General features: G+C 58.4%; 5 protein-coding genes across 5 annotated transcripts; 3 read left to right on the top strand and 2 right to left on the bottom strand.

Annotated features, from left to right (window-relative positions):
- Positions 1–1535: 1535 nt before the first annotated feature.
- B0H18DRAFT_1107905 (uncharacterized protein) lies at positions 1536–4706 on the top strand (the record flags this gene model as incomplete). The annotated part of the gene is made up of 7 exons (XM_048032732.1): positions 1536–1723; positions 1907–3470; positions 3888–3941; positions 3971–4094; positions 4242–4266; positions 4458–4596; positions 4662–4706. The coding sequence occupies 7 exons, from the start codon at positions 1536–1538 to the stop codon at positions 4704–4706; spliced, it is 2139 nt and encodes a 712-aa protein (XP_047887260.1).
- Positions 4707–7466: 2760 nt separating this feature from the next.
- Positions 7467–8801, top strand: B0H18DRAFT_885693 (uncharacterized protein; the record flags this gene model as incomplete). The annotated part of the gene is made up of 4 exons (XM_048041082.1): positions 7467–7962; positions 8016–8047; positions 8116–8607; positions 8667–8801. 4 exons carry the CDS (start codon positions 7467–7469, stop codon positions 8799–8801), a joined length of 1155 nt encoding a protein of 384 aa, XP_047887259.1.
- Positions 8802–9703: 902 nt separating this feature from the next.
- Positions 9704–10714, bottom strand: B0H18DRAFT_1040719 (ubiquitin-conjugating enzyme/RWD-like protein). Its single transcript, XM_048030562.1, has 4 exons — positions 10614–10714; positions 10423–10562; positions 9963–10355; positions 9704–9913 (listed from the first exon to the last, which is right to left on the bottom strand). Exons 1-3 carry the CDS (start codon positions 10621–10623, stop codon positions 9990–9992), a joined length of 516 nt encoding a protein of 171 aa, XP_047887258.1. The 5' UTR covers positions 10624–10714; the 3' UTR covers positions 9704–9913; positions 9963–9989.
- A 302-nt stretch (positions 10715–11016) lies between these two features.
- Positions 11017–12665, top strand: B0H18DRAFT_885721 (uncharacterized protein; the record flags this gene model as incomplete). The annotated part of the gene is made up of 7 exons (XM_048041083.1): positions 11017–11059; positions 11122–11209; positions 11267–11441; positions 11501–11621; positions 11678–12363; positions 12416–12488; positions 12541–12665. The coding sequence occupies 7 exons, from the start codon at positions 11017–11019 to the stop codon at positions 12663–12665; spliced, it is 1311 nt and encodes a 436-aa protein (XP_047887257.1).
- A 1512-nt stretch (positions 12666–14177) lies between these two features.
- On the bottom strand, positions 14178–16647 carry B0H18DRAFT_885724 (calcium-activated chloride channel-domain-containing protein; the record flags this gene model as incomplete). The annotated part of the gene is made up of 5 exons (XM_048041084.1): positions 14178–14737; positions 14792–15575; positions 15624–16022; positions 16081–16360; positions 16412–16647. 5 exons carry the CDS (start codon positions 16645–16647, stop codon positions 14178–14180), a joined length of 2259 nt encoding a protein of 752 aa, XP_047887256.1.
- Positions 16648–17032: the final 385 nt, after the last annotated feature.

Raw genomic sequence — 17032 nt, 5'->3', positions numbered from 1 at the left:
ACCCTGGCGGTCATCACTCCGCCGTCTGTTACCTCCTGCCTATTACGATGTTGAAAGAAATAGGGATGACTATCGCCTTCTGCGTAACGTACACACCGGATCATACATTAAATACTTGTCAACGAGTGAGATTCCTCGTCTCTAACGAATCATGACGTCCATATCTCATCCTGCCGCATCCCTTTGTACATGCCCATTCTCGACTCGGCGTGGCGGATACACCCGCTACTCAGAAACACCCCGCGCGTCTCCCGCAAGTCCTGCGCGGCAGGCCATTCAGCGTATGACGCGTAGGTCGCAGAAGGGTAAACTTACCTGGTATTTGCGGTGCGTCACTTGCGCCTGTTCGCCGCACGGACTTCTCGAGCGTCCCATGCTCCTGACCTATGTGGCGGAGGAAAATGGGGTCTCCGTGCAGCTGGATCCCGCGACAGCCTAACTAAGCGATTCGGCCTGGTGGATGTAATCTGCGAGTGGTGGAAGACACGACGGTGTCCGGGAGCCATCCAGATTCTCATGCTTGCGACATGGAGCCCACAGAGGGCCGAAAGAACTCAAGCATGAGCGGTCCATCGATTGTCCAAAGCGCGTTGGAGGCGCGGACTGGAACATCCTGAGCCCGGACAAGTACCTCGAACGCAGTACGGAGTAAAAGTCGCGATGACAATATTTACAAGCTGTCTGACGGCAGAGGTTTGGCCCACGCGACGGCGTGCCTGCGGCTCGAACGAACAGCAACGCGATGTGACACACCTTACGCGCAGTGCGCGACACCTGCGCCAGTGGCCAACAGCGTCAATTCCGCGAAATGAAAGAGCTACATAGATAGCATCATATACCGCACGCACTGGTACACGAAACGCTTAGATCCGCCCCGCCTGACCGTCCAGCGCCCCCTCGTGCCTATCGCGCCTCAGCTGTTTACGTCCAAGGGAAACACGAGGGGCGACACGCATGAGCGCGGTTCGACGCGTTTTGGCAGCGCAAGTGAGCTTCCGGAAGCAGGAGGGCGGAAGCAAATATGGCGCACGGAGCTGATATTCGTGTATGTGCCTGAGGAACGCACCGGCGAGCGACTGCATAGAGGGATAGAGAGGGAGAAAGAGGCAGCGGGACGAGGCAGCGGGGGACGAAGGGGAGGGAGAAGACATGGCCGGCGACGTCAAGGGGACTGGGCGCCGACAAGCGCGAGGAGGCGGGGCGGGCTCCGTCAAGGCTCCGTCGCGACAAACGCGGGCGTTCCGGGATCGCCCTCTTTGGCGCTCACGTGGCGGGCAGAGGGGCGACCTTTTCCCTCCCGCTCACCCGGCCGCCGCCCTATATCTCCCTCGCCCACCCCGCACCGCTCACTCGACGCCCCCGCACACCCGCCAGCATTCTAGACGGCCATCGCGACGACCCGCGACGCGCACACGACACACTCCTAGACCCGCAGTGCTCCGAGTTCAATTTTCCACTCTAGACGATCCGCACTCCCGCTAGCGCATCTAGACCCTGCATCCCTACCTATCCTCCACACGCGGACGACGCACGCGATGAAGAGCTGCCTGAAGAGCCCGAGTCCGCCGTACTCGCCGTACGCGTCTGCGCCACCCTCGCCGGGCGAGCGGCCACAGCTGCAGAAGACAGTGTCGTTCTGCGCGGACGACGACCTGGAAGAGGTCTTCGAGGTGGACGAGTGGGACCGTTCGCCCGCGCCGGTGACCCCGAAGCTATCCTACGAGTGAGTGTCTGTTCCCTTGCGCGATCCGAGTCATGCACGCCCGGTGTCCGTGCCTGCCTAATCCGGCTCGCAGCGTGCGGAGCGACGTCATGGCCCGCATCATGCAGCTGGCCGGGCGCGCAGCCGGACAGGCACCTCTGCGACTCTGCACCCTCAAAGCAGCTGCTCACGCCCCGCCCGCAGAGACGTCCTCGAACTCAAACAGCTCCGCCTCTCCCTCCCCCGCCCTGCCCCGCCCCCCACCTACCGCCAGCCGTTCACGACCTCCCTCCCCACCGCCTACACCGCCGCCGCGTCCTCGTCCAGACCCTTCCCGGTCTCCCGCTTCGCAGCCCAGCCCAGCCACACGCCATCAAAGTGGAAGAACCGCGGCACCACCCCGACGCCGTGCGCGGATCTCGACCCGGACATCCTCCCCTACCTCGACGCCGTCCCCATCCGGCTGCTACCGCTGCTCGACACCCCGCCCGAGCCCGAACCTTCGAGTCCAGAGCTGCTCGCAGAGTCCGAACCCATCGCCAGGGTCGACTCACCATCACCGCAACCAACTCTATCACCTCCGCCACAACCTTCTCCCGTGCAGACGCCGCCTGCACCTCCTTCGAGTTCGCCTCCTCCCTCGCTACCCTTCCCTTTGTCGCCGTCACACTCCATCTCGCCTTCTCCCATATCATCCCCATCGACACCGACCGCCACATCTCCGCCACCTGTCCGCCGCCGCCTACCCTCCTTCTCGTTCATCCCGCTTCTACCCGTCCAGCCCGCCTCCCCGCCGCCACCTCCTACAGAACCGGTACGGCTGACAGCATCTCAGCAGCGAATGAACATGACCTTCCTCCCGCTCGTCGCCCCGCCCTCACCACCATCCGCACTCCCGCCCTCGCTTCCAGAGCCGCGTCCAGAGCCTGCGTCCGAGACAGAGGGCGCTATGGAGCCCGAGTCTGAGCTCGCACCAACACCGACCCTCGCTCCCATCCCAGAGCCGTCACCGTCCCCGCCAACCCCCGCGTCAGCTCTGTCAGTGACATCCGCCGCTTCAGGCTCAGACAGCCCGTTGGACGTCTCGCCAGACGGAGAGACAGACGAATCGGACGGTTATAACGACCTCCCGGCGCGCGCACTATCGCCGACGGACCTTTCCACGCCCGCGCTGAGCTCCGCGTCCGAGAGCGACACGGACGAGCACGACGGGGACACGGACCAGGACCAGGACGGCGACGAAGCCGGTGCACGCGGACGCAGCCATGCATTTGGGGGCCACGCGCGCCCGGCGCTGGCGGAGTACGAGTACTTCGCGGCGCGGCTGACGTCGTCGTCCGCGGGGCAGACGCCGCCGCTGAGCTCGATCTACCCTGAGGTGGACGTCGGCCATTATGGCGCCCCGGAAGAGCCTGAGGCGGCAGCGCGCGTCGGTGCGGGGTTGGGGATGAATCTGGGACTGAGCAGGCTGCCGCTGGGGATGCGGATGCAGATGCAGGCGCCGGCGAGCATGGCGCTGAAGAAGATGAAGCTCGCGGCGCTCCCGAGCCCTGCGCTCGCCCCGCCGAGCCCGTTCTCGCTTTACCCGCCGAGCCCCGGCGTTGGGGGGTCGCCTTTCGTGCCGAGGGAGTTGAGGGAGGTGGTGACTGTTGCGGAGAGGAATGCAGTTGCCTTGGAGAAGACGAGCGTGATTGTCCCACCAGACATGGATGACGGGGATGCCTGGGCGCTGGAAGCGGAGATTGAGGGGCTTACCGTTGTGGAGGGGGTGGGCGAGGAGGAGGGGAAGGGGGAGCGGACGAGATGACCCATCTACTCGGGTCCGTGCGCTCAACCTTGTATTGGGCGCGTCTGCGGCCGTGAAGGGCGGCCAAAATGTACATAGCGATGCTCCCTCCCTCCCCGCCCTCGGCTCTTCGTCCTCCCCTTTACCCTCCCTTCACATGCGTCATTACCTTGTGGACTCTTCATTTACCATCACTTGCATTGCTCCACTACACGCTGCACACCTCATTACCCCTCATCGAACTCCGCATGCATAACACCCCGCACTCCCCATCCTACCACAGAGAAGTTGTTGCTTGCCTACCTTCCGCTCTTCCCCAACACTAGTACTGCCACACTGATACCTACCAGGACAGCTGCACTTTCCCGCGACGCGGTTCACTTCCTTTCCTTTCCTCAGTTTTCTTACATGCATCCACGCAACAGCCGTGGTGGCCTCTGCATACTTAGCATAGTGCGTACTACCTACTACTCACCACCTAGTACGCCCGAGCGGCCGTGTCTAGACGGGTCCCTCCTGTACCTTACACCCTCAACTACTTGATAGTATCTGCTGTTCCCTCTCTTCAGTTGAGATATGCTGGGTGGGTGCCGGACCGGAGTGGACGTGCGTGGTTGCTGACTGGCTTTCGCGCAGCGTTGGACACGGGTAGGGCTGACGTGCGTGGAGGATCACTGTAATAGGATCCCGCAAGTGTGCGGTCGCTCTCACCGTCATGTTCTATTCATGGCTCTTGGATATCGATGTTCGCAGCTGCGGGGAATACCCCATGGGCCCGGTATGTGCGTCAGAATCCGGACCGACGGTCAACGGCTGTTGTTGAAACGTTGACGTCTGCGTGTGTCTGACCGTGGGTAAGTCGGTCTACGTGGATGAGCTGAGGAGACCCTCAGCTACGGCTAGGTCTTTTGGCGGAGCGGATGCGGGGATTTTGCTCGCGCGTTGACGGATCGGATATCATGATATCAGCGCTCAGAATTTGAGTTTGCATCTGTCGGGGGATGGGCGTGAAGATGATGAGAACGACAACCCACTTGCGCAGCTGACTGAACGACCACTGATGTACCACCCTTCATCGATATCGCTTGGTCGTGTCAGCGGAGGGACAGTAAGGGGGGAATTTTCTGGGACACCCTTAATAAGCTGTCAGCGGTGTGTTCGTCACTTTGGCAGGACGCGTACGTGGTTCAGCATATGATGGGAGTTGGGGACCAGTGACCCGAGACTGCTCGAGGGAGCGATGGCGAGTTCCAAGCGTAACATGATTGTGGTCTCTAGTGGGTCCTAGGTGGTTGAAACGAGGTTACGAGAAGCACGGTCTGGAACAATGTTGGTCACACTTACGACGAGGAAGATGCTTCAAGTTGTTGCTCGCGCCTTATGATAAACAACCTCCGGAAACGTGTGGTTCTGTGCATACACACTGGCACTCATTGGATGCACCGTAGTGTACACTGTTTTGAGTCATATGATGTCAGAGTACTCACCAGGGATTAATGCGTTCGATTCGACGATTCGACAGTGTAGCAATAACCTTACGGTGTCGAAGAATGCTCAGCATCACTGTGCCCGGCAAGATTAAGCCTCGCTGGCACGGCCAACCGCTGCTCCCCTATGCGTACCTCAGCGACAGATGGCGGCAAATTTCATCACGCACCATAATATAAGCCTTCTATTCGGAGACGTCCAGTCCACGGGCACTAGCAGCGCATCGACACATTGAGCGGGCGACAGTCTGTCCATCAGCCTCATCCCGTCTGAAATGGCGCAAGCAGTGGCATGGAAGCCTGCAGACCTGAAAGGGCGTTACATATTGCACCCGGTCGCGCGACTCGCCCTGACCCGCCACGGCACAGCGTCATATCGACATACAAACCTGATACTTGCAGACGCGGCGGTGAATGGCCATGCTAGAGGTGGGATTGCCCGAAGCGGCAATAGTGTACTTTGGGCGCCGACGCTGGAACGCCACTGCCGCCGCCACCTGGCCACCACTGCCGCTTGCCAGAGACCAACGTATTAGCCTGTTTCACGTCCGACATTCAGAACTCTCCCTCCGACGGCTTCGCATCGAGCAAAGAAAGACCTCGGCATGCCCAATGGCTGCTGTCGACAATGTCGCCGAATGATTTGGTCAGCGTTTGGTACGATGACAGAATTCAAATATTCAAGGATGTGCTGCTCACTGACTGACGGCCGAAACTGTCATGTATGCTTAACAGATATGTGGGCCAGGTCGCTGCCGTGAAGCCCTTGGCGCTGTGGTTTCGGTGCCACATAGAATCGACGACAGATGAAGGCGTTCGGTGGAAGTGTTCGATGTCGATGTGTGGGCGTAAGGGGACTCGGACCTGTCAAACGACTTGGATGTCTCAGCTGGCGCCAGCGATGAGACGAGTTCTGAGTCAGCAAGGACGACCTCTGTTTCAGATCGGCGCGGACACTGCGTTAGAGGGGAAGGACTCAAGGCACGCGAGCGCGGCGCACATATCGCTGCCAGTCGCTGCCGCGGTACGAGAATCTGCAGATGCCATCGGCCGCTCCCCGCACTTCGATCGTATCGTCGTGAGTACTTCGCAAGTACTAGTACTTTCCTTCTGATTCAGACCGCAACCTCTGCGAATAGGTGCGTGACACCAGGACCACCTCTGTGCATGTCCGTTCACCGATGCTCTGCTGTCTATCAAGTTACGCTGCTCGCTGAACACCTCCGGTTTGATGCTCGAGTATGATGTTCTTGATCCAAAGCCTGACCAATTGCTTCCACTAGTTCCACTGGCCGGCCCGCTGTCGCCGTTCTCTTTGAGCTCCCTCGCTGTTCGTGTCAAGCATCCCTGATCATCGAGCCAAAATTAATCTGTTAGATCTTCAGACGTGATGTGATGCCCTCCTAGTACGATGCGTTGGATGACGCATATCGGATGCACACCGACCTTTAGCGTTCGATTCGCTGATCATCAATATGCGAGCATCTTAGGGGCCTCGCCGCTCCATTATCTCTCTCTTGTGGCCGTCCTGATCCGAGGTCGTACAGGGTCGCACATTGGAAAATGGCGACTGTGAAGCGATGCACCATTCTACGCAATTCGATCAATTCGTAGCAGGTGTTATGTACTGCGCGCGCCTCCCAGACGGGCTCTGTGATCCGCCGACCGGGCTGTAGGTATTTCGTTTAGTTTCGCTCAGGTGTGCGCGTTTAGACTCACAGCCCAACGCGGTGCATAGTGGGCAAGAGTTTGCTGAACAGACATGCAGGTTTCAGTGTCGTTTCAACGTCAAGTGAGACGTTTTGCCACAGCACAGTCGGCGCCGAGTGGAGCCGGTCGTTGTTGAGAGAATTCGCCAAGGTCAGATTGTCATTCCAATCATGCTGAAAGGCGGGCTCACGGGCTCGGTGCGATCTTTCCAGGTTCGGTCCCGTGGTCACTTACATATCTATCGCAACGGACTGGTTGAGGAATCTTCCTAGATACCACTTCTGGGTGAGTTTTCACGCGCAACAGACACGCGTCTACAGGACGGGCCTGGCTGATACATGGATCTCCCACTAACCCATATCAACCGTTTCAAGCTCGCGGATATGGCGCTCAGAATTACTTTCATCTCCGTGCACGCAGACAGTTCGCAAGTATGGCATCGTTGGTCATAGGTGACTCGCCGAAGCCCACCGCTTGCTACTGCGTCGTCACTGTCGAACCGAAGACAAGTCTAGGCAAGTATGGTGTAAGTTGCTACCGAGCGTCCACGTGGGCGCCTCTCGATCACATCTTGCACATGCGATCTCCCGCGTCCCTTAACGGGCGAGACGTTCCTCCAGCGCTCGTATAAGATGGTGTGTCCACCGCATCAGCGTGCCTGTCGTGCCCGCAGCTTGTATATCGCCTTCTCGCCTGGATCAGGTCTCTGACTTGATTCCTGTTCTCCCCCCTCTCTCCGCCTCCCGTCCCCAACACCCGCCAGCTGGACTTGTTGCCCCACATGCATTGGAAGGAGAACTGGAACGGCAAGCAGAACGTCATCGTAGTCGGTGGCGGACATGCCGGCGCGCTCGTCGCGCGGAACCTCTCAGGCACGCTCGACCCGCGGAAGTATAATCTGATCCTCGTCAACGAACGGCCATTCGCCGTGCACCTCCTCGCCGGCGCACGCATGACGATCAGCGAGGAGGGCGAATACGAGCACTTCGCCCTCATGAGCTACGATAAACTGTTCATCAATGGCAACGGCCGGTTGGTCGTCGACAGGGTGACAGCGATCGACGAGAAGGTGCGGGGAGAGGGTGGAGAGATCGTCCTGGAGAGCGGGGGAAGGATTCAGTACGCTGCGCTCATTCTCGCGTGCGGCTTTCTGTGGTCCGGTCCGCTCGACTTCCCGTACACACGCGAGGACATGCACGAACACATCATCCACTGGCGGAAGCGATACGAACAGGCAGATCACGTAGTACTCATTGGTGGTGGCGCTGTCGGTATTGGTGCGTCTCTGTTGCCCCATTCAACATCTGGAAGCTCTGACGTTGGGCTACAGAGACTGCTGGAGAACTCAGAGACATCTACCCTGTAAGTGTTCACTCTGGAGTTGATCCGCCACATTGTTTCTCAGATCGCCGTCTCGTTCTGTCACTCAGAACAAGAAGATCACCCTGGTACAAGCAGACGACATGCTTCTCAACGCTACTTATCCGGCGAAGTACCGGAAAGAGATGGAGCGTCGCTGCAAGGCACGCCGAATCGAGATGGTCTTTTCCGAACTCACCGACTATATTCCTGAATACGGCACCGTCGGCCTCACCACACGTTCCGGCATGTCGATTCCCACCGCCGACCTGATTGTCCCGACATTTGGCCCTCGGCCGAACACTGCGTGGATCGCGTCGCTCGGGCTGGACGCACTGGACGAGCGGCGGCTGGTGAAGGTCAAGCCGACCTTCGAAGTCGTGGGGCATCCGGGTGTGTTCGCAGTGGGCGACATCACGGATTGGAACGAGCAGAAGCAGGGGATGAAGTACCCAGTACATGCGGACATCTGCGCCCCAAACGTCGTGAGCTTCCTCGAAGGACGGCCACAGACGAGGGCATACAAGGGGAGTACGGAAATTATTCTCATTCCTATCGGCAGGGTGAGTCGTAGCTGTTCGGGGATGCATGACACGATTGCTGACGATCCGGCGGCGTGCAGAGTAAAGGTGCCGCGTACTTCGACATGCTTTGGGGCGTCACCCTTGGCGACTGGTTCGTGCGGTGGATCAAGGGCAAGGATCTGCTCGTTCACGCGACAAGAAAAGACCGAGGCCTCTCACCGACCGACCCATAGTCGTGAAAGATAAATTACGCATTGCGACGGACACTTGGCATCTACGTAGCAGGAGGATTTTCCAACGCCCTAACTTGCTTCACACTGCACCACTATTCACCCCACGTACAGGCTATTGGAGGCGGATCACTTCGTTTTCTCTTAGACCGTCGACACATTCGTTCCCCTGATTTATGATCTTCTTTATGCCGGAAGGGCACTGTCGTATTACTATACCCTAATCGCTCGTTTGTATTCGTACTCGTGTGCATCCCCTACGCGTATGTATTACGAAGGATTCCGTCCTATTCGCGCCTGACAGCGCCCCTGCTTCACGTTGAAACTGTGAAGTCTGCAGACTCTGCTACTCTCTGTAGACCATGCAGTTGGCGGACCTGAGCTACCTGAGAGTTTCACTTTCGACGTCGACGGGTGTACACATTCGGCATTCATACTGCTTCGTTGTGCAAATGTCATGCGGTGATAGACGGTCCTCGATCGTCACGGAGTCCAATCAGTCAACTATTCTAGAACCATCAGTCTACTGTCCTTGAGTTGACGTGGGCTCACGGTGGTTCTTGCGGCATGGTCTCGATTCATACTGTACTGCCAGTAGTAACCTTCGCGGGAGGAGGAGACCATGTGCCAGTTCCGATTACAGAGGGGCAGCACCTCAAGCAATGCGAACGGCGCGGGATGGGTCAACTAATCCGCTGATAATGTAGGTCATGGATTGCAAGTACATACCATATCCACCGCAGTCGAGCCTCGTTACTTAGACCGCACTGTGGCTGTCTAGTTATATGCCACGGCTGAAATGACTCCTTACCCGCACACCTTCGAATTCCCTCAGACTGATGTCGTGCTGGCTCGGGCGTGGGCCGATTTGTTCGACATCGTTGGGTTGCACAAACAACCGTAGTGGCGTACCGTGAACGTAGTAGAGGGCGTGGCGATAATCGATGTACTCAAACGCGTGGTGCAGCACAACCTTGCAGAATAACTCGCCGAGGGTGGGGACATTGATGATGGGTGACGAGACTTAGCGCAAGTTGCGCATCCAACGTGAGCGAAGATGGCACTCGATCATGGTCCCAACCGATGTGCGCGGAAATGATTCGGTCCAGTGATAGCTACGCAGATATGGTTAACACACGATGACGATGGATCCATGCTACAAACTCTCAAGTATCTTTAGTACATTGGGCCTTAAACGTGTCCAGGATTCGTGACGGAGCTCTCGATGTGGTTAGAAGGTACTGCCCTCGGGAGGCTGGGGCAATTTCCTGTTGTTAAAGGATGCCATCTCCCTGTATCGTAAGTTGACATGAGGATGGAGAGAGGGTAAAGGGTGAAGTGTGTGACACACCTTCGGATCTCTACTAGGACTGTCTCAATACTGCTGTTCCTGTTCCAATGGGCAAGTACGGGCAGCTTCGACGTGTCGACCTTCCCATCGAATTGACTAACAAATGGCAGGTTGACCCGAGAGATAAATTGGATGTTAGGCGGTTCCTCAGGGTAGTGATCGCCACAAGTGATCTTGAGGCTGTAGATGCGGTTCTCGTGCACGGTCTGTCAATCACTTCAGCGAGCCACCCTCCAAGACCCATGAGCCGTGCAAAACACCGATAGCACTCACATGTCCTGGACCAATGATCGTGCCATTCCAATGGCTCATCATGATATCGTCGCCATCCTCGAGACCATACGAGCACGACCCGTCTCCGATGCCCTTCTCGCCCTTCTCGAGCTCTTCCAAAAGGCGGAAGTTCCGCGGAACTAAAGGTGTATCAGAGAGCCGACCATGCAGTCCACTATTCTAGGACACACCCTTGGCCATAGCGATGGATATCAAAAGGATGAAGAGACAAAGGTAGATGGGATGAGCGCGAGTGTGTCTGGCGTATACTTCCTAATCGAGTGCGTTCGGTCTAACCTCGGGCATGTCATTTTGGGAAGCTTGCCGGAGAGGTACCTCCGGCACGGCCAGCTAGCCAATAGCATCTCCAGGATGTGGCCGACGGATATGCCGAGGTCCAGACGCTTCCTCTTGCGGAAGTCCCGCGGTCCGGAGACCACCCGCGCCTGGTTGCTGGGGCGCTGCATCACCGAGCTCGCTGCGCCAACGGTTAGCGCAGTCGTCCCCAGTGCCAGACTGCTATTTATTCCCGACGACGCGTAGTCGCGCACGCAGCCCTTGCCCTGATACTCTCAACACCACCGACCGACAATCATGTTCAGGAGCGGTCAGACCAACAGTTACGACGAGATCGTTGGTGAGTGAGATCATTGCGCCTCTACGGGCTCCGAGGTGCTTCGGCTGATGGGTCGTCTTCAGCTAAAACGACTGATGAAAACCTGACGAATGAGAATTGGGAGTTGATCCTGAATCTATGCGACAAGGTCCTCGATGAGGGTGAACCAGGGTGCGTGAGGCTGAGGGCGTGTAACCATGTAACTCATGCATCCGGGTACCATTTCAGCGCGCGCAATATCGTCGCCGCCGTCCTCAAACGTCTGGCGCATCGCAATCCTAACGTACAACTATATACGTTGACTCTTGCGGAGTCGTTGACGAAGAACTGCGGAATTGAGGTGCATAGGGAGATCGCATCGCGCGCGTTCACCCAGGGACTGGAGAAGCTGGTTACCGATCGGGTACGATTCGTAACCTACCTCCCGTCTGTGTCATAGCTCACATGTGCTGTCGATGTTAGACCACACACGACAAAGTTCGGCGGCGAGCCCTATCATTGATTGCTCAGTGGACATCGGAGTTCGAGAAGGACCCCACGCTCGGGATTATGGAGGAATGCTTCGAGTCTCTAAAGAGCAAGGGTATGTCGCATCATTTTACAACTAGAGTAGGACATGCTGAGCATGCGCCACCCAAGGATACAAGTTCGAGACGCCAGATGAGCCTCCGCCGCCAGATGTGGATGACGAAGTTCGTCGCCGGGAAGAGGAGGAGCTACAACGCGTCCTGGAGATGTCCATGCACGACAAGGGTGGACGACCTCAATGGGCCAATTACTCGCTTGCATCGTCAAGCGGTGCAGGCGGATCCGGCTCGAACATAAATCTACCGGCAACCAACACCGCGCAGCCGCCCCGCCAGCAGCAAACAAGTTATGGCGGTTACGTGCCCTCAGCCAGCCCGGCGATTTCTGCCGCCAACACTTCTTCACCATCCACAGCGACCACTGTGAGCTCTATTACGCCTTCCTCAACGCCTGGTGCATCGGGCCACGACAGTGTCTCCATAGTCACCAGGGTCCGGGCGCTACACACCTTCGAGCCCACTGAGGCCGGAGAACTGGCTTTCGAGAAGGGCGACATCATCAAGGTCGTTGACCGAGGATACAAGGATTGGTGGCGTGGCCAGTTGAAGGGCAGGACGGGTATCTTCCCTGTGAACTATGTGGAGCCTTTGCCGGAGCTTACAGCGGCTGAACTCGCCCGAGAAGCGGAGCAGGAGGCTGCTGTGTTCTCGCAAGCTGCGAATGTGGATCGTCTGCTGACGTTGCTCCGTGGTATGGATCCCGCAAAGGACAATCTCGCGGATAATGAGGAGATCCAGGTTGGTCAATATATGTATACGTCAGCCAATGGTTTGCTCATGGCCGTCGTAGGAAGTGTACAGGAACTGCATGACTCTGCGTCCCAAAATCGTCAAGCTGATTGACAAGTATAGTCAGAAACGAGGTCCGTAATACGTCTGCGCACACATATCATCTGCATGCTAACTTGATTATAGCTGACCTCGTTTCAATGAATGAGACGTTTGTGAAGGCGAGGACCATATTCGACCGAATGATGGAGGAAAGCCTCGCGCGAAACAGTGCCAGTACGTCTCCCTTCCTTTCTGAAATGAGAGGCTAGGCCGTTTACCTCGCTGCAGTGTATGATGCACGTCCCTCGTACGCTCAGACTCAATCATCGTACATCGCCCGCCCCGATTCCCGTACTCGTCAAGAATATGGCATGCCGCCAGGTCCTCAGCCTTACGGTTACGGTCCAGCAGGCTATGATCAAGGCTACAACGCCTATCCTGCTTCCCAGCCGGGTTACGCGCAAGGCCCTGAGCGTGCCTACTCTCCCGCCGCTCGCCCCCAGCCCGCATATGACTCCAACCCGTATACTCAGAGGCCACAGACTGTGTACGGTCAACCGCAAGTCTACGGCACCCCTACGCCTTATGGCGGCCAGCCCGAGTCCCAGATCTATCCTGCCGGTCAGCCTGCTCAGCAAGCGCAGCCTCAGCCTCAGCCTCAGCTTCAAGCGCACCCACAGGTGCAAGCTACGCCTTTCCAACAAGCTGGCGCTCCCGTTTCGACCCAGCTCACGCCGACGCCCCAAGTCCATGCACAACCGGAGCCGCAGCCGCAGGTGCAGATACAAGCCCAACCGCAGCCTCAGTCTCAAGCTCAAGCGGAGCCCCGGCCCGAGCCTGAGCGGCAGCAGAGTGGCCCGCCCTTCGTGTATGACCCCAATGCAACCTATCCCGACCCGAATGTGCAGGCCTGGGCGCAGTACTATGCTCAAGGCGGAACGGACCCAACCGGCTCTGTCTACTTCGTCTCCGTGCCTGGGGTCAAGGAAGGCCATCCAGCGCAGGCTCAGCAGCAGCAACCCGTCTCACGCAGCAGTTCGCAGGACACTGCGCAGACCGTTGTGGCCCAGCAGGCGCAGGTGTCAACTACGGACTTGAGCGCATCGACACCTTCGGGACAATCGGCTGGCGAAATCGCTGCGGCCCGCGCGGGTTCGGAGGTCCCTAGTGTGCAGCAGCAAGCACCCGGTAGTCCGACATCAAGTACGTACCATCAGCAACCTGCGTACGGTACGTCGCCCTATGGCATCACACCGGCAGGTTACTCCACTTCGCCTGCTCCAGTGCTCTCTCAGCCTGCGCATGGAGAACCCCAGCAGGGTGCGTGGCAGGCGCAATACCAGGGCTTGCCGAACCAGCTCGCGGGGATGCAGGTGTCCGGCGAGAACGCGCAGGCACCACATCCTGGCCCGCAGGGTGTCGGCGCGCCTGCTTGAGCAGGGTGCTGAACTTGTTCGGGAATAGTTATGGAACAATTGGATTTACTTCGAAGTGTATGTAGTATGCTGTCCTGTAGTACTATTTATGTATCGCCGTATTCTTGTGCAATTGCTCCGAGTGCGTGTTGTTTGCTGATCGAGCCAGTGTGGAATGAAAATCGCGCGGGACTTGTACCTGGACTGCAAGCACGACGTCGTCTATTATGCAGCGTCCTGCTCTCGTTCACGATACATTATGTTGTCGTAGCATACACTCAGCGGTCCGAAAACAAGCACAAACGCGAACAGCATGTAAAGCCAGAAGAAAACACGTCTACTCTACTTAGCAGACGCCTCTCAGCCTCATGACTCCTTGGTCTCCCTCGAGAGCTCGTCCAGCCCCTCATCGTACGTCCAAAAAGGATCTGTCTCGCCGTCCTTCGCATCCGCCTCTGCAATCTCGCCTGCGCCCGCGCTCGCCACGTCCGCGACGCCCAAGCCCCTCAAGTACTCCTCTTTCACCGCCGTCTCAACCGCCTCCACCTCGCACTCCTCCTTCGTCCCGCGCCACATCAGTCTCTCGAGCACATGGCGCACGACGACTCTGACGAGGATGTATCCATGCGACGCGCCCAGCGCAACGAGCAGCGCCGCGCCGAGGATCTCGCGCGGGCCCGCATTGCGCCCTGCGAGGTGGGTGTGGTGGCGGTCGAGCGACGTGCCGAGCGCCTTGCAGTGGTCGAGCGGGCGGAAGAGGTAGACGAGCGCGGAGTTGGTGAGGAACGCGAGCCAGGCGAGGAACTGGAGCGTGTCGAGCCAGGGGCCGACCGTGTCCGTGCGCGCGGGGATCGGGCGGCGGACGTGCTTCGAGATCTTGAACGCGTCGGAACGCAGCTCGAACCAGTTGTTCGTCAGGGCCATCACTGCCCACACGTCAGATCGATCTCAGTAAGGGTAGGGTGTGACGAGGAACTCACGCGGAGCGAGCGGCCAGATCGTCGACCACAGCGCGACGTACCCGAATTGGGTGACCATCTCGTTGTAGTCTGTGAACAGTTCATACGGCGGCAGTGCGACCTGCCTCCACACCTCCTCCATGAACACCCTCTCCTCCCCTTTCTCCCTTTCCCTCTCTGGCGCTGTCCCCTTCCCATCTGCCTCGTCCTCAAACGACACGCGCTTCTTCTTGCCCGAGTTCGCGGACCCGTTCGCGGATGCTCCAGGGCGGAGTCCGCGGCGGCGGAGCACGGCGACAGCGCGGAGGACGTACGGCAGGCCGATCTCAAGGAACGCGTTCACGGCCTGGTTCGTGACCGTGATCGCGAACATCTGGTCCTGCAGGCGCGTCGGGCTGAGCTTGTTCCGCGCACTCATAACGTCCATCTCCCAGAGGCTCCGTGCCTTGCCCGCCGTCTCGCTTGCGTCCGCACCCGCACCCGCACTCGCGGAAGCAGACGCAAACTTGGCGGTGGCGGAGTAGAGTGTGGACGTCAGGTTGCGGTTTGCCACGGAGTCCTTCTCGATTGTGCGCTGGATGAACGCCATCGTCTCCTCCCCGAAGGGCACGTACACGAACGCGGAGAGCGCAAGACCGAGGTAGTCGACGATGCCTGCGAGCGTGAACGACTTGAGCGTGAGCGACGCGTCGTGGCTCGACTGGTGCCCGTGGTTTTCCCAGTTCGTGAACGAGACGGCATACCGGTGGTAGATGCTGAGGAAGCGCGGGACGAGGACAGAGACGATGATGGTTGGTGCGAAGGACTGTGAGGCGGGTCAGAGGGACGCAGTTCAGTGAGGAGAGAGACATACAACGAAGCGGCTTCCAGGCCCTGTGTAGAGCATTGTGATAAACGCCTCGAATACGAACACGACCATCAGTAGCGCGGCGAGGATAGCAGCGAAGAGCATGATGACCGGCAGCCCAGCGAGCATCCGGAGGTCTTTCTTCCACCATGAGATGGGCACGTATTGGGCGCGCCTTTTCTCGACGCGGAATGAACCGCGCGTCCTCCACCGCACGGAGAGTATCCTTTGTCGAATCCGCCAAGACTCAACAAAGGTTGTTGACCAGAGGAGGAGGATGGACGAGTAGACCACTGAGTAGGCCTCGTGAAAGAAGTAGAAGTACGCGCCGGCGACGGAGATGAAGATGAGGGATTTTGTGTAGTACGAGAGGAAGGCGAAATAGAGCGCGATGGCCTCGCCAAACTACAGTCCCGCTGGTGAGCAAAGTGCGAGCGTTGGTCTAGCGAAAGTCAGAACGTACCTGCTTACGGATCTCCGTCAGCGTCACGAAGCCCAGCTCCTTACGGGTCCAGGAGCGAATCCATTCTTCGTTGAATTGGTTGTCATGAAGCATCATGACCGACTCGACGCGGTCCCAGTTACTCGAGCCTGGCGCCACACCCAGGCCACCGTCCGTTACGGTTGATGTTACATATGCGTGAATGAGTCGTAGTCGGTCGGCAGAAGATAATGATAGAGAGGTTAGATCGAGAGCGGCAGTAGGATTTGTAGTAGGGAGGCCGCAGATGAAATCTGAATGTCTGTTCCGGGGCCATGAGTGCGCACGCCACACCAGCATAATATCGACTCACCGTTCACGCTGTGCTAACCGTGCTAACGTGCTCTGCGGACATGATACAAGGACTAGCAGCTGCCCGTCGTTCTCCCCGCGCTTCCCGACAGCACGCAAGCCGCCCGCCTTGAGGACATCGAGGAGCTTTGTGTATTGGCGCTCTGCCTGCCTTGCATTCTCGCGCGCGTCGCGTCTAGACAGTACTCTTGCTGGGGAGGAGCGAAAGACGAAGATGAGGTCGACTTGGGGTGGCATAGCGGCAGGGATGGGTGCTCGGCCCCGAGAAGAGAGAAGGGCTGCGGTGTTAAGTGGTCGTGCGAGAGGATCAGGAAGGCGGGAATGAGGTCGATGACTTCACAGGCACTTGCCGCCATGCGCCGCCTGCTGACCTTTGCTCTATATGACTTGACTCCACGCAACGAGGAACAAGCCTTGGATGGTGTTCAGCCTGGTCTCCAGCACGCAGCGGACGTCGATGGGAGCGCAGAGGACGGGGACGAGAAGCAGTGGGCTCGTTGCGAGAATAGCGGCATCGCGAGCGCGTCTGCCCGAAATAGACCGCGCGGCCTCCCCAGCGGCGTTTCAACACACCGCGCTCACGTGCACGACGCGCTCCAAGGCGCGTCGGTTTCATGCCATC

The sequence above is a fragment of the Fomitopsis serialis genome, assembly GCF_022376445.1.
Source record: "Fomitopsis serialis strain Sig1Antser10 chromosome Unknown B0H18scaffold_132, whole genome shotgun sequence".
Lineage (NCBI taxonomy): Eukaryota > Fungi > Basidiomycota > Agaricomycetes > Polyporales > Fomitopsidaceae > Fomitopsis > Fomitopsis serialis.
The sequence above is the reverse complement of the archived record's forward strand: the minus strand, read 5'-3'. Positions and strand labels throughout refer to the sequence as shown.

Excerpts from the sequence above, each read along its gene's own strand:
- B0H18DRAFT_1040719 (XM_048030562.1), bottom strand. Across the intron at positions 10,356-10,422 it reads CGATCATTGGTCCAGGACAT|ACCGTGCACGAGAACCGCAT; the intron begins GTGAGTGCTATC and ends AGTGATTGACAG.